Source organism: Metopolophium dirhodum, chromosome 7 (genome assembly GCF_019925205.1).
Source record: "Metopolophium dirhodum isolate CAU chromosome 7, ASM1992520v1, whole genome shotgun sequence".
Classification (NCBI taxonomy): Eukaryota; Metazoa; Arthropoda; class Insecta; order Hemiptera; family Aphididae; genus Metopolophium; species Metopolophium dirhodum.
In genome coordinates, this window is record NC_083566.1 from 36652641 (window position 1) to 36669557 (window position 16917).

The 16917-nt window shown below is 30.2% G+C and overlaps 1 protein-coding gene across 1 annotated transcript; it reads right to left on the minus strand.

Annotated features, from left to right (window-relative positions):
• Positions 1 to 3938: 3938 nt before the first annotated feature.
• Positions 3939 to 16525, minus strand: LOC132948569 (uncharacterized). The gene is made up of 3 exons (XM_061019094.1): positions 16310 to 16525; positions 12904 to 14259; positions 3939 to 4716 (listed from the first exon to the last, which is right to left on the minus strand). Exons 2-3 carry the CDS (start codon positions 14257 to 14259, stop codon positions 4624 to 4626), a joined length of 1449 nt encoding a protein of 482 aa, XP_060875077.1. The 5' UTR covers positions 16310 to 16525; the 3' UTR covers positions 3939 to 4623.
• Between the last annotated feature and the right edge of the window lie 392 nt (positions 16526 to 16917).

Sequence of the window (16917 nt, forward strand, 5' to 3'; positions counted from 1 at the left end):
ACGTACATATCAGATATTTTACAAACCGCGTTGTGCAGCGAAGGTAATATCGAAAATCCTTTCCCAATAAGTCCCCTTGGCTCGAAATTGACAACATATATAATATGGACGAGTAGTTGTATTATCCCAATATATCTGTTTCTCTCAAAGTTCTTGTAAACTCTAAATTCAAAACTCAAAATTTAAGAAGAAAAAAGTATAATATCTGGAATGTACGAAATCGTGTACGCTGTAGTCCCAGTCCATTGATTTGGATTACCATTTTTCAGAGAGCAGTAAAGAAATATAGACAATTTAGTCAACGCACAAGGTGACTATTTCTAAGGACCCATGTTCTGTAATAATGGGTAATTTCTTAAGTATTCTTGAACTTTTCAACAATGAAAATTAAATTAACTGTAGATTGTAAATATTTTAATTAATATGACTAAATATAATTAAACTGACAAAATTTCGAACAGGTGCACAAAAACTGCTTCAAAAATATTCAAAGATTGACTGATGCATGGTAATTCGAATCTTTTGTTTACTGAACTCTATATGATCTTCGGCACAAAGGTGTACCAAATTTAAAATCTCGTGCATATTATCTAAGATGGTATGAATATTAAATACTAATTAGATGTCTTAGCTTTAGTATTAGTTTGTATTTCTTTTGTGATTTGTATCACTGTATAATATTATGTATGGCTTTAGTTTTTTTATAAACTAAAAATCAAAGCCTAAATAATGATTTAAATAAAAAATGTTTACATTCTAGGTAGGTAGTTCGAAGTTATTTACTTCATTATTTATTTATTTTTATTCATTTTTCAAGAAGATAATGGGCCCCACTGAACATGTTCGTAAAAAACAAACATGAGTTATTTAATTCTGATTTATACATTTATAATGCACATAGTTTATAATATTATATACATTATACAATATATAAATTATATACATGATAATGTATAATATGTGTATATTATATATACTAAATATACATAACATACATGATATCAACAGTGGATATTCAAACTTTGTCAAACCATATAAAAAAATATATTTAATTATAATTTAAACTGTATTTTTTTTTTTTACTGAAATAATGTTATATTTTTAATTATATTTACCAGAAGTTCATAATATATGTATTTAAAATTGTCTTTACTTAATATAGGTACTAATCTAGATATGTAAGATGTAAAAATCACATTTTGTATTTATATTAATAATTATTCATGTTTAAATTTTTTATCTTATGGTACTCCACCAATATAAAAAGTTTTCAGTTTTATTTTCAGGAGCAAAATAATTAAGATACACACTTAAAACTGTCTTAAACAGGAATTTTTTTTTCGGGCTTAGACTCTCAGCAGTCAGTATGTTCCTAAAGGTTACAATGCATGTTGAACCTCAATAAAACTAAACATTCCTAACGTGCATTAATTTGAACGTCCGAACGGAGGATTGTAAGTCTCGTGTTAGTGAAAACTTCGCATAAACCGAGAACGTTACGCGCACGTATGTAGCAATGGTAACTTATGGTAAGTAGGTACATACAAGTGACGTTAAAATTCATTCAAAAAACAATATACTCAAATTAATAAAAATAAATTGAATGAATAAAATCGCCTCATCAACACGAGTTTTTTTTTTTTTATTAATTTTGGTCATTCGGTGAACAATTAACAATTGCGAAACGTATTCAATACCTTAGTCTCTAGTTAACAATACTCGATACTCTTGACGATCAAAATTAAAGAAAGATGGATAAAGGTAGGTACTGCTTATTTATTTTAAAAATGATTTATGTAATACAAATACGCACATTATATTATGTAAATTCAATAGGTATAAAAAATGATAAATTTAAATAAAACTTAACAATAAAGATAACGGTTATTAGTAACAAAATCTGGTATTAATTTAAATTATCCAAAAACCAACTACATGTTTCGGAGCGATTTAAGGACTAGTGCAAAAAAAGGACTGTAAAATCACAGTATAGGTACGGGATGATAACAATTATACAATGTTCAACATTTGGTAATCACTTATAAAATCTCAGGAATATACGTCATAACATCACGTGGAATCAAGTACCTAAATGTATATAATATGATGCGATGGGTCTAATGGTTTAATAGTAATATTTATGAATTTTATCGTAACTGCATGGAAATCAAAAATATCCTGACAAATACTATTACGTACAATATTATGATACATAATATTATAATATTTGCGATTATGATTGAACCGGTCTTCTTTTTCGCAGGATTGCTATAATATAGCAAATTAACACTATTAAAGCAGAGCAGAATAAGGGCGGAAAGTTAACTAATGAGATATTGAGAAGCCACTATATAATATAGTGACAGGGAAATAAGGCGGAAATCCGAATATTTTAGATGCTTCAAAGTTACCCGTAATTGGCTGTGCTAATAAAAAAAACTTGAATAACAACAACATCAATAATGGTAAAGCTATAGATATACCGAAAATGATAAAACTTTAGAAGCAGCTATATGCAACTTATGCTCATGCATCTAAAATAAATTATGGGTAGTAATATTATTTACAAAGATAGGTGAGTTTGAAGTAATGCCTGATGAATAGAATGCAATTATTATATTGTGTGATCAAGTGTATGAGAATTGTAAAATTAAAGAAGAATTGGATAGCACGCATGGGTTTTGACCTGGTAATTATTGAATTCATATCGTACATTGCAACTATAAGCTCAACTTACCTTTAATTTACGTCCCACTATTAGCTGTCGATGCTTTATACATCGAACAACATCGGTCACGTCTCAAAAATTAATTCCTTTGAATTCCGTTTCTAAAACTTTAATTCAGAGATTAACCCATAATATGCCTCTTCTTGTCTTCACTTCAAAGTTGTAAGAATTCTCTATGTACACATAACTAATTCTGATCCAAAACACTATGATTTGATCAAATCTATATCTTATTTTGGAAAGTAATGGTAGTTTTTAATTTTGATCTTCTGAAAGTACCAACTAGATACAATTTTCTATCAGAAACCACCCCCAAAGTTAAATGTTGAAGAATTTTGTCGATCTTCCATAAAACGTGCACCTACACATAGAAAAAATTAAAAAATTAAAAAACACACTCGGTCGTAAAACGTTTATATTGTTGTTCCACTTAGAATTTAAATCAAATTAGGTTTTGTCAAAAACTGGAAAGTTATTCCCGTTTTTCCGTAAATTTTATTTAGTTTTCCACGATTATTTTGGAAAATTGGTACTTGGGATTTTTATTTCCTATTCTTCACCAGATATAGGTACTTCTCAAATTTGAAAATTGAATCCTTTTTTCTTTTCCAAAACAAGCATTTTTTTAAAAAAAAAAATTAGTTAACTATATTTTTTGTTATTAATACCTAATAAGTTATTATTATTAATATCATACTTTCTGTCATTTGATAATATGGTCTGAATGTCTGAGCGTATAATATTACGATATCGTACCGTATATTTTCTATTAGTCAATACCCGGTACCCAGAAAGTATCCACTCACCCACCAAATTTTGAAGTATCAATTTCCACAAAATATTCTTTCCACTAAGACATTAGACTACAAGAAATTATTGGGCGAGGCGAGCGGTGACCGAGATCAAGAAGTAAATTGCCAAATTAATATAGAGTTAGAATAAGTGCAGACATGATATTGCATAGGTACTGTATAAAGTCTACACCATAAAGTAGGCTTTACAACTATTTGGTTATTGTAATAAATCATTTTTTTACAAACGGAAATTGCAGTGATTGTTATTTATTTTGTCTATAATAATATCATATCCACTCAATATGTATAAAACAGTATTCAATCATATAATGTCCTTGAAAAAGTATAGATCTTAATAATGTTGTTCATTCGTATACCCACATATCCTTATGACATTATAAAAAAAATTCTAGATGTTTTAGTTGATAATATTTTATTTAAATATAACATTCTACATTCATGACTACAATATCATATTACGCATAGGTACTTAATGACGAATAGTACCTATAATTAATAATTATTATTAAATCTTACAAACAAATCACGGTAATTATTATAATATTATGTACAGGGGAATTACATAAAAGTGCAAGAATGGACAGCATACAAAAATTTAAGTATCAAGATAATATAAAATATCAATAGGGTTAATATATATAGGTGGTAAACGCAATTTAATTAATAATATTTAGAGTAAAATTAATACTTAAATAAGAAATACCGACTTTTAAACTTACAAGTGATTATTTGAATTGTATTTGTTATAGACACTATAAATGCATATATAATAGGTACAATGAAACGTTTCATTCAGTCTTCGCTCCTTAATGAAATTATGTTATTAAACCAAACAATATTTTGTGGTATCCAACAATAAGTGTATTTCAACGGGGAAGGAGAATAAAATCATAAAGTGCACACATGCTTTTAAAAAATGTAAATTAAAAAAAGAAGAACGGCTAGGAAATTGACTTTACACGTAAGCGAACGTATCGAATAAAAGAAAATTTATTATTTACACTACTATTATCATATAGTTTTTAGTATATTCCGCTTTGACCAACTTAACACATTTTATTATTCATACAATATAATATCTTAATTTTTTCGAAGCGCACCAAGTTGAGCTGCCAATGACGTTTCATCGGAAACGAATGATCTTTTCTTATTCACTTTGGCTTCTTTGGAAAACTGAAAAACAAACAAATATTGCACGTTAATATCACCGAAGTTTTTTTTCATAATAATTACGCCTTATAAAAACACTAAAACAGTATTTTGTATTTTAAACTAGTGCAAATTACCACAGACGACTAAAGACTAAAGAGTTAAGATCAAAATATTCAAATGTGATGGACTGCAAAAAATGTATTTCACCTATGTATAATAATGATATTAACAATAGTAATAAATTCATATTAATAAACAGTAGTAATTATACACAATAATAAATTATCTATTAAACTTATTGTACGTTTACGTACTTCCAACAAATTATATTTTCACTGAAAATCTTCACTGCAATTAAAATATATCAAATTTTATTGAACTACAATTATTGCGGTCGTTTGTTTTACTTTTTGTACAGAATAATAAAATTATACAAGCTGTGAGTATCATGGAGAGTATTCACACTATTATTCCGAGAACGACGTAACTGGTGTAAGTAACCACTTTTTTGACACCATTCATATATTATGTATAAATTCATCAGTGTCGTAAAATTGTAACTTAAAACTTGAAGCGACTCATTTGAAAACTAATGTAAACGAGGTAGCTTCATTGCTTCAGTCACCCGACACTGTTAGCGAAAAGTAACGGATTCAACGATGGGATGTGGTTGAGGCCACATTTTTAATCATCCCCCTTGCATATTATAAATTATAATATATATGTGTGTGAGTGTATATGCGTACGTGTTAAGTTAGGTTATATTTTCATTTTTCATAAATGCAGTACTTGAATAGAGAGGACAACGCAAGAATACAGAGTTACTCTCAATTTATTTTATTTTATTTCATGAGTATATTGTGTATACATCCCAATTCAATTAAGAAAGAGACTCAGAAGTCAAAATACGATACGGTCTCTGATGGTTTTTATTTGATACATAGTTTTACTAATTCCAATAGTAGTGAAAGGACGACAAAAAAGTTAATAGTAATAACTCATAATAATATAATATAAATTTCATATAATATAGGTTTTAAGATTAAAATACATTATATAGGGTCTTAGATCTTCTTATACACCGAACACTCGATGTTTAAAATCCAATCAATAATACTTTAGTCAACTGTTCTGAAAATATATGCTGTTATGTAATAAAACAATATAAAATACAATAATACATTTTGTATTCTACATAATATTTTAGAACGACAAATTGATACAATGATATCATATTATCTATAAATATAATGAGTATTATTGGTATCTAAAAAAAAATATGATATAAAATATATAACTTTGTGACAATGTTGTTGACATCGTATTGTTGGACATTTAATTATATATTGTAATTTTAAATTATCATATTTAATTTATACACTATAAGACCGTATGGCGCGGCGTATAGGCTCGTGCGACGTGAAATAACAATAAGCAACGCTAATTTCTGAACTAGGACCTTTTGTCTTCAAGGCACGAGTCTATACTGTTATAACCTAACATAATAATATTATGTCTTTAGCACAGTGTATAATATCATAGACAATAATTATGGATAGTTGTTTTCGCTGGAAGTTTTTAAATATTTATATGGGAGAAAAAAAATTAACTGCGAATAAAAGTCATCTGCGTTATTATCAATGCCCGCGTTCAAGCACGGGACGAGAGTCGTGACGGGTGAAGTGGATCCGTGGGCGTGGAACGGTAAAATTGTGTGTGGGTGGTGAGTCTCAGTGTTAACCTAACTACCCTACCTCATTCCCCGAGAAAGATAGAGACGGAGAGGACGAGGAGAGCCTCATAAATATTCGGCGCGTTACTCTTTTGGGGGTTAGCGAGGTTCGGCTGGATATCGCGGGGTCGCGTGTGCGTGTATGACGTCAGGCATGGCATTTTGCAAGCGGTGGGTGGTCGGGGCGGCAGTGGTGATAATAATGTTAAGGGGTGGAAACTCGCGAGAGGAGCGAAATGGGGTGGGGTTTCATTCAACGGCGTGCGATATACAAGTTTCTATTTTCGGTATTGACGTCATACGCGCAGTTACCGGCAAATTTCCGACCTCCATTCAAGAATCCGAGCGCCGCCGCCGCCGAGAGACTCCGTATCGATTGTTCTAGCGTTGATGTCACAGTTAGAGAAAAGTAATACAATTTAAACGCCGGACACGTAAACCACCATATAAATTATATGATTTTATTCCCTCGCGAGTTGGTGGTGGTTTTGTTTTTTTAGTTTGTTTAATGTTTTAGTTTACCTTAATTCGTGACTGTACTAATTTACACTCAGCCATAAATTACGAAATAAGAATAAAAAACAGATATGAGCCAAACAAAATAATGATGTGCCCACTACCCTGACTTTGCGCGTCTACAAAACCGGATAATGTTCATTATTATGTTGTACGGACGTGTGGTCATATATTTAATTATTAATTAGGTGCCTATTATTTTTTAAGGTGAATACCATAATATTATCACTCTTTTCTACGATTAACATACTAAAAAACAGCACGTCTCATGAATCTAAAAAAAATTGGTACCTACGATATCTGTCGCTTAAAAATTACAATCGAAAGGAACTATTAGAATTTTATTCAACTATTCAATAGTTAATTTTTGAGGGATAAAGGGTATGCCCTAATTTACCACCCTTAGGCGATTTCCTATTTTGCTACCGCATTGAGCCGGCCCTGTATGTTATTTGTGCTGAGAATTTTGTGAAACAGTTTATATAAAGGAAACTAAAAATAAAGATACCATAGTAAATAAATTCTTATAAGTTGTAAATATGTATCCAAGGAATAATATTTTACTACCTAATTAGTATTTATATCTCAGAATAAGTTAACTGTTTCAACACAAATCAATTAAATAATAATTAAGTTAAGTAATATTTATACAATTTAATTACATTTGTGAACTTATTATGGTTTTCATATCATTTTAAAACTATATTGCAAGAGTACCTGCAATCTGCATATTTAATAATATTAGGCTCGATTATTTTTGAGAAAATCGGTAAATGTAAAAAAATGCATGCTCTTAAACTAATTGATTAATAATGATTTATTTAGAAAATAACTTTGACTCTTGGACATGTTAATCATTTTCACGATTTGTATTATTAATTTAACAAATATTACAGTATTATGACTTATGTGCTAATAAGTAATAGTCATACTATTTAAATAAATCTCTTGTACAACATTTAATTCACTTAAACAATGTCAAAAATGTAAAAAATGCAATGTATAGATAATAGCTTATGTTGTTGATAAAATAATAACTCTTACCATTCAAAAATTCAAAAATATAATTATATCTTATAAAAAATGTATTTATTTTTTGAGAAATGTATTATTCTTATTATTTGTATATATGTTATAAAACACATGCTTGTAAATGTACCTATTAAGTAGAACATGACAATATCATAAATCGATTAATTATTCCATTAGATATTTTTTACGGTTCTAAAATCTAATAAGTAATTATTATTTTTATATACAATTTACGTTTTATAACTATTAAATCATACAGTCTTAAAATAATAAATGTAAAGCTTTTTCAAACTTTTGTAAAGTTATAATTAAATACCTATTTAATAGGGAATTTGTCTTCTAACCAGGAAAAAAATACCAACAATTATACACAGACTTCATTCAAAATATAATTTAAAAATATATTCTATAATCAATATATTATCATGACATATTATATATTTAAGACAATACTCAAATAACGAAATCCATATTATTTCCTTAAGTTTTGATACTATCGAATAAATTATTAAATACATTTGTTTTGTTTTTTTTCTTATTCAAATATTTTAAATAACAAATTAATAAAAGGTTAAGTACATAATATATTTTTTTTTCATTTTTATACATAATAAATAATATGTTCGATGATATAAGATAAAACATAAAATAATAAATATATTATGATGAAAATAAATATTTGTTTATTTAGTTTATTGAAATTTAAAAAGTTTATAAAACCAATTTCCTGATATTTTCTGAAATGTTGTTTTTACCCGCTTAAATTTCCATTTATATTGAATAAATATATGTTTTATTTGTTAATTTCTTTATTTTTATTAAGTATGTAAGTTTATTGTTTACTTAACCTAAATACAAGTATAAATATAAATTATTTGTATTTACATCTCAATATTCAAATTAATGTTTTTAAATTCTGTTAAAATATCCAACGAAAATATTACCACTACAGGGTATATTACTATTACTGTGCATTTATTACGCCTTTATATTTTTGAATAAATCACCTTCATGAATATTCATTGATTATTAAAAACTATTCATTATGACTATCAAGATATATAAATACCTAAAACTATTGTACCACAAGGGCATAAGCACATGCCATATACAATACCAAACGATTTATATATATATATTTATATATATTAAATACAATAATTTATCTGGTACAATAATAAAAGGTATGTACTGATAATAGTGTAATAGGCAGTCGGTACTATAACAGAAACAATATTAACGTGTCGATGTAAAGCAATATTATTTTAGAAATTCAAATTTCATTTAGGCAAGTTACCTATGTCGATATCTTCTCGTTTATGCAAATACGATTAATTTAATTTAAATGAATTTCTGTTAATGTTATTATCGTAGGTACATTAAATAAATTATGTATTTACGTTCCTAACACCAAAGTAGCCTCAAACATATCTATTATATAGAGGTAAAGTAATACAAATATACATGTTCATTATTTTAACTAGCGTTAAAGAAAAAATATAAAATGTAATCTTTAAATACAATAAAACTCATATGAAATTTACCAATATATTTTAAATCGCATAATAGAATAATCCAATAGAGACATTCAGGCACAGATTCATTTTGGATTCTACGTTAAATAAATTTCATTACACTCTACCGTTGAAATCGATCAATATTTTCTAGTTGTATACTACATTTTATAATTAATGCAATATATCCCGCACGATGTTTAGATATTTTTTTTGTATTTGTGTAATATACAGCCTAAACGTATACTGTATAAAATATTCAATGTATAGGTACCGTCATAAAAACAAAAATAAACCGATGTCAAACCATTGGTAGACTACACTGAACGTATGTAGTACAAAACCGTATGTGGGTTAGAGTAGGTAATAAAAAAAGTTTAATTTTAAAATTAACCATAGTACCTACCTATTCTCATAATAAAATCGTTGACGCTTGAACGTTTCTCTAACATAGAACAACGTACGGGTTACTAACCAATGTCCAACAACCAAACCATTATATTGTATTGTGATATTGAGTTGTGTAGCCATACTAACGCATTAGAAAATAAAAATAAACTGTATAATATAATATGTCCGTTACAAAACAAAATAACAGAACATAAAATATCGGGTGAAGTTGGTTAAATACGGTTTTATTAAAAAAAAAAAAATAATATTATTTATTTATTTCAATGACACAATACAATTTCTTATAGTAATCTTATATTAAATAGAAAGTTGTTTTGAAGTGCTGTTTTTAGAATTTAATTTAACGTCTTACCTTCCTTATTTAGTATTTTTTTTTAACTTTAAGAATTAGGTACCTATACATAGTTAATTTATACTGTTGGAGGATCGTTTACTGTAATGTATGTGCCCTAACCACCGTGGCTGACTAATTACCTACCTATTCCAGCTACCAGACTTGATGATACTAAGGTAAATGGCCCTTTCCTTATTAATCGCCTCAAGAGATGTATATATTATTACCTATGTATCTATGTATAATGCAGTTGCCGACTTGGTAAATGCTATTCAGCACTATCTACAAGAGAACTTATAAAATATCTATAGAAATTAAATTAAACACAATATATAACGTTCTAACTTTATAATGTATACAAATAATAGCGATGAATTTATTGATTTTACAATGTGTTTTTTTTTTTTTTAAATTTGTTGAGCGTAAGTCTATAATAATTTTTCATGAGCAACTGAAGTTTGAATTTTGACAAATTATTTTATGTTAGAAATGCATAAAAATTTTTCTTTTTGTATCTAAGATTTGAAAATTGTATACATGATTCCTCATAACTTTGTCTACCCTTTTCAAAAAAAAAAAAATGTTTACCGGAAAGTCAAATTAAATTTTATGAGCGTTTGAAGTTCAAATTCTTACAACATTGGATATTTATTCGATTTCTCATGGATTTTCTCATTTTGTTGTAATTTAAAAACGAATAACCGTAGATGCTTGACATTTACAAGAGCCCTCTAGACTCTAGAGTCTTTAATAAATATAATAAATATTTAGTTTTATATTTTTTTAAAATTAAAGTAATTAAAAATTTATCTTTTATAATAATATTGTTATATACCTACTAAGTACCAACTATAATATAAATTATGTACAGAATGAATGCAAACATTCAACTCTTGCGACGGATTTTTACATGATGGCAATTTAAGTGCGTACGAATATTTCGATTTTCCTCCAATGACACAACTATAATTTATAGATGTCTAGGGTCCCTAAAAATAAATGTTTTCTATTATAATGCGTCACTTGGCCACAGAGCCATTCCAGTGATGTAGTTTTAACTACTCCCGGTAGTGACATTATTGCTGCTTGCTAACCGCATATACGGTATAACTGTATAAGCATAACACAGGTAATATGGCTCACATGTGTGAGACATGAGTGTGTGACTCGTGTATACAACGTTGAACGTATGTACTATTTTGTTTTTTCTATAAAATACCAGCACATATGCCTCCGTATGTATCTTATTTTCAGTTTCAAAATATTTAAGTGCTAATTAAAGGTATACTTATTTTATTATATTGGACACATGCCTGTCCGACTTTTCTATTTACTATTTAGACCATACTAACATAATATATTTTAATCTCCAACACTTTTGGTTGCGACATTAAACAATATAATGTTATTATAATAATATTACATTATTACCCACTGCAGTAGTAAATATTGAATTGAATCAATATTATCGATTAGTGATTATACATTCCATGACTCACAAACTACGTAAAAAACTGAAACGTTGCATGCTCTCGTGCTTTTTTTCCACGTTTATAGAACTTTCCCGGTCTGTCAACGTAGTTGTATAGCATTAATAATAATTTAGTACTACCTAGATTAATTATTAATTAATAACCCTCGAACTCAGTCCTGTCGCTATTTTAATATTTTTGGTTTGCAGTTAAAAAATAATGTTGATCGTAGACGCACTTGCATGTTTCGACAAAATAAATAAAATGCAGTGGACATTTTATGATCTCGGTTAACCACTTACCAAAATACACTTACTCAGTGGATTTACCCTATTGTTACGCTTATTTACAGAGGAATATTTGTAATTTCCTGATCGCAATGAGTGCGTTCTAAACACGCGAGAATGCTATAATCTATAGTTTCATTAATCACAATTATTATTTTTTTGAGCCTTACTTCACCTAATTTTTATCATTTATTTTTTTATCTTTTGTAGCTTTTAGCAGATAGTTCTTACTTATTATAGTTCAACAGTTCTAGCTTAGATTCGTCTCATTATGCATTATTTGTATTTCAATTATTTCTCGTGTGTGTAAAATTTACGACGAATTCTAATCAACTAACCGTAAATGTAATATGATATAATATTAGTTATGCATTTTTATACAATATATTTGAAACTTGATTTGTATAATCTTTTTTTTAATATTAGGCCTGAGCGATACATTATACACACTACAGATTACAATTTATATACAGTTTATACATACAAAAAAACACTACCTACTCTTTAAATACTACCTATACATATCTAACGTAGATACATATCATCATATTTTCTATAGACATGTATTAATAATTATTATTACCTAGATGGCTATATCTTTTCGAATGTGTCATTTCGATATTTCCAGAGTATTATCAATCATCATATTATTATAAATGATAAAAATAACAGGAATATTTATGTAGCGTATATTGACAGTGGCAAGTGGCAACGGCAACAAACCAAAAAAAAAAAAATTTTAAATTGTTTTTGAGTGTACAGCACTCAAACGGGACCGCGTATCGTGGTGAAAACGGAAAACGGCAGTAATAACATTATTATATCATAGACGTAAGTAATATACTGGTGATAACCAACATTCACGCACAGCGGGATTTTTACGATTATCAAATGTAAAGTGTATACTCACATTGCTGTTATCGCCGTAGTTTCCACGAAGACCACCTTCGGCGATCACCTCCAACAGACTCTCCAAACCTGTCTTCTCGCCCGCCGGTCTGGGCAGTACGAACTCTCTCTGTCCTCCGTCTGCCATGGGAGGTGATGGCGCCGCCGCGGTACTCACACCGGCGACCGTGGAAGTGGTTGTAGTGGTCGACGTGGTCATTGTTGTATTGGTGGCACCGTTGTTAGACTTCAGCTCACGCAACTGCCGTACGTCGTCGTTGTCCAAAGATGATGATGATAGAGACGATGGTGAAATCGTCTGCTGTATTCCACCAGCCGAAGACCTCTTGATTAGTGGCGATCCGTTCGCCCACTGTTTGTAGAAATTTCCGCGCGGTACGGTATGCAGTGGCGACGACGACGCCAAGTATGATGTCGAAGGCGGGGACAGTGGTGGTGGTGGTGTCTGATCGTCAACCGACTTGTAGTGCTGCTTCAGCGGGTGCTGTTGGTTCTGTAGCTTCTGTTTCTGCTGTTGCTGCAGCTTGAGAAATATCGGCGGCAGATGTTGATAGAGCAATGAAGTGGGTGACTGATGCTGTGGCCGATCCCGGTCTAGACGCTGTTGTCCGATGGTGTCGTCGGTCTGCTGCATATCGTCCAGGTCGCCATTGATCAGGGATTCCCAAAAGTCGTATAGCTGCCGTTCTTTGGGTGACTTGAACGCGTTGGATGGTGACACGAGGTTTGACATGAACACCTTCCGAAAATTGTGTATTTTGTCCGTCATCGGATATCTTGCTGCAGTTATTTGACCACCGGAATGATCCCCAAACAACATATCGTCGTTATCGTCGTCATCACGGTCACGGTCACGGTCATCGTCATCATCGTCATACAACAGATCGTCGTCAACGACAACACTACCGCTACCACCCGAAGCGGCCAGACTGGTCACCGGATAATAACCGTAACCACCGTAACCACCATAACCAACGCCGTAATTCGGATACCTGACTACAGCGTAGTCCAACCGGTCGTACCGTCTAGGGCTGGGATCGTATGCGACCGATCCTCTAGATTCGCCATCATAATAGTCGTCAGGCGACAGCGTTTGTCTACCGCCGCCCATTATCGCTCCGTATCGGGCCATTGACACCGGATAATGTCTCATCATATTGCCGTATGAAGATGACGCCCAACCACCGGCCCGATTAGCTCCGTTCGCCCATGTCGGGTTGCCGTATCGATACTGTTTTTGGGTCAGCTGCTGTTTGCCATACCGATTCATGTTGTACACCTGGGCCGTGGCAGGCCACGCTAGGCACGCAACCACGGTGGCCATAACAGCCACGTTTAAGGCAGTTAATAAGTTCATCTGTAATCGAAAAAAAATAATAATATTAATCACTTAAAATTTGTATCTTCGTCCACCATCAGCGAGGTACTTATTTCAATTTGTTATTCGAAATTAGCTTTACAATTTTCTTCTCATCTCCAAATTTGATAGAAAAATGTAATTTTAGAATATTATTATAGTATGGTACATATTTATTTTAAGGTAGGTACCTACCTAACTAAATTAATCGAACGTTTTATTGAAAGTAGCCAACCCAACGACTATTATAATAACGTAAGTAACAAGATTTATTTTTGTTTACTGTATATTATATAATTATATTTAGGATGTTTATATTATTTTTAAATGTTTAGGTTTCGTAAATTTAATGTATGAATAATAGTTTAATCTTGTTGAAATATTTATTTTCGATCATTGAAAATCTGAAAATTGATACTGAATGTTTTTCAGTATAGTTGTTAGTATAGTGAGATTTTATTTTACTATAGGTTTTCGCTTATCAAAATATTTTCAGGATTTGTAAATTAAACATTAATCTATATAGAACTTAAAGTGAAACATAATACTTATGTATTTGAAAACAATTTAATTTATATTGAACATGTTGACACTGATCAATACAAAATGGTAATTTAAATTCTTTTTTTAGTATGAAATAATATGGAAAACCTATAAAATGTATAAAAATGTTTTTTTAATGAATACTTAATTTACATTTTAATAAGAAATTTTAATTTGTGTTTATTTATTATGAATATAGCAATAGATATAGACATCTAAGAATTTTTATCAAATGTTTTTTTATTGGAATATTAATACCAAAGTAACTTTTTAAATTTTAATTGATTATTAATTGCTTGTGTTTACAACTTTCAAGTGCTGCTGTAGATAGTTGAAATAACAGTTTATAAATAATCTATAGTTAGAGTTAATACGAAACACTGATATTATATTTAAAAGTTTCTAAAAGCTAAATATTAGTAGATTTAATATATTTGATAGAAGATGATATTTTAAGTTTTTAAAATGAATATTGTTACTGAACTTAACTCAACTGTCTTTCTACACTAACTCCAATTATGCGGGAAAATCGTTTTCGATGCCGTGGGTCGTTCGTCGAGCATTTTAGCTATAGAAAATTACTCTCAAGGCTTGCCAATTGCCATGCCTGCAAAGTGAGACTTTTTATTTATCTCAAGCTTGGGACCAAAGGGATCTATGTCAAAAAATTGGAAAACGGTTATTTAGCGGTTCGGTTGAAGATTATTTTTCTAAATTTTTTATAGACTTTGAATCAATGTATTAAATCACGTGATATTTAAGAAGTTAGCAAAAACAAAAGATTCTATATGACTCATAAAGTCATAGGTAACCAAATACTATATGTTGCATACATCGATAAAACTTTTTGTTCTTCAATTTATTGTTAAAACAAAAAGTGCTATCGGAAATAAGTGTACTATGCACTATGCAACCGTTATATCATAATATTGTCATGCATCTTAATATCATTGTTGTTGTTTTCGAAATTTAAAGTTATTTAATATTTTGAGTACTTAACAGGAATTTTTTTTGCAGTACCTAAACTTACATTTATAGAATGGAACTTTGTATTTTTTTATCCTGAACATTTAAAATCGCTTGGATGGAAGTACATTTTTTAAATGTCTTAATTTTTAAAATGCTCAACTGAACAATTTGTTGATTCCCAGCCTGCGTTATATTAAAAATATTAAAATGGTATCATTGATTTAATAATATTGCATACTTTATTATCAATTTATAGTATAAAGTATATACTATATTATAAACAAATGAATAAATATTATAATAATTCAAACATATTATTATTTTATTTTATCTTAAATTATAATCATACATTGGTACATACGTAGCGGGGCAGACTATGTGGAGCTCAATAATAATATTTGATGTTAGGTACCTTGTGCCTACAAAAGCAATGACATAAGGTCTCATAAAAACAGTAAAAATGTTAAAGAAAGCCCCGTCAAAATATATATAAATAGGTACTATAATAATAGTAAAATGTACCATATAGATTACTTACAGTTCACTTGTTGGTTATTTTACTTATTTCGTATTTTTCAAGTAAATATTGTAGTCGCTCCTAGTCACCGTGTAAGTACTCTTTTCTTCTTGGTATCGTGATTGCGCTAGTGGCGACGTGTCGTGTGCTCGGCGTTCGTTCCGGAACTGTCACGGTCCGCCCGGCCGGGGTGAGGTTTTATAGGGGTCTATCGCGACGCCCACGCGTCGCACTCTGAATGAAACCCTCCGTGCTGCCGACCCCGCCACCGAGAGGTGGTCCGATACTCCGATCACTATTTACGCGTCTCCCTCCCGTACCCCAACAGCCGACGACTACCCAGTACTCACCATCCAGCACAACCTATCCCCTTATCCACCGCGTGCCAATTGTGTTCCGTCGTCGTAGTCGTTATTATCATTATTTACCTCCGCTTTTCCTAACAGGTCCTTAAAATCCATATTATATAGGTATATACCATACACTATATACGTGTAAACTGTCTAAGCTCGTGTGCGTGCGTATCCCATCGAGAATAGTGTGATATGGTGGTGGCTCGATAATATTATAACGCGTGATTATGTGAACGTGTATCGGATTAGGCCTTGAAAAACTAAAAATAACAAAAA

Bases quoted from the DNA above. Each gene is read 5' to 3' on its own strand.
- LOC132948569 (XM_061019094.1), bottom strand. From the start codon at position 14,259: ATGAACTTATTAACTGCCTTAAACGTGGCTGTTATGGCCACCGTGGTT. The intron at 4,717-12,903 runs GTGAGTATACAC...TTTGTTTTTCAG, and splicing joins ACTACGGCGATAACAGCAAT to TTTTCCAAAGAAGCCAAAGT.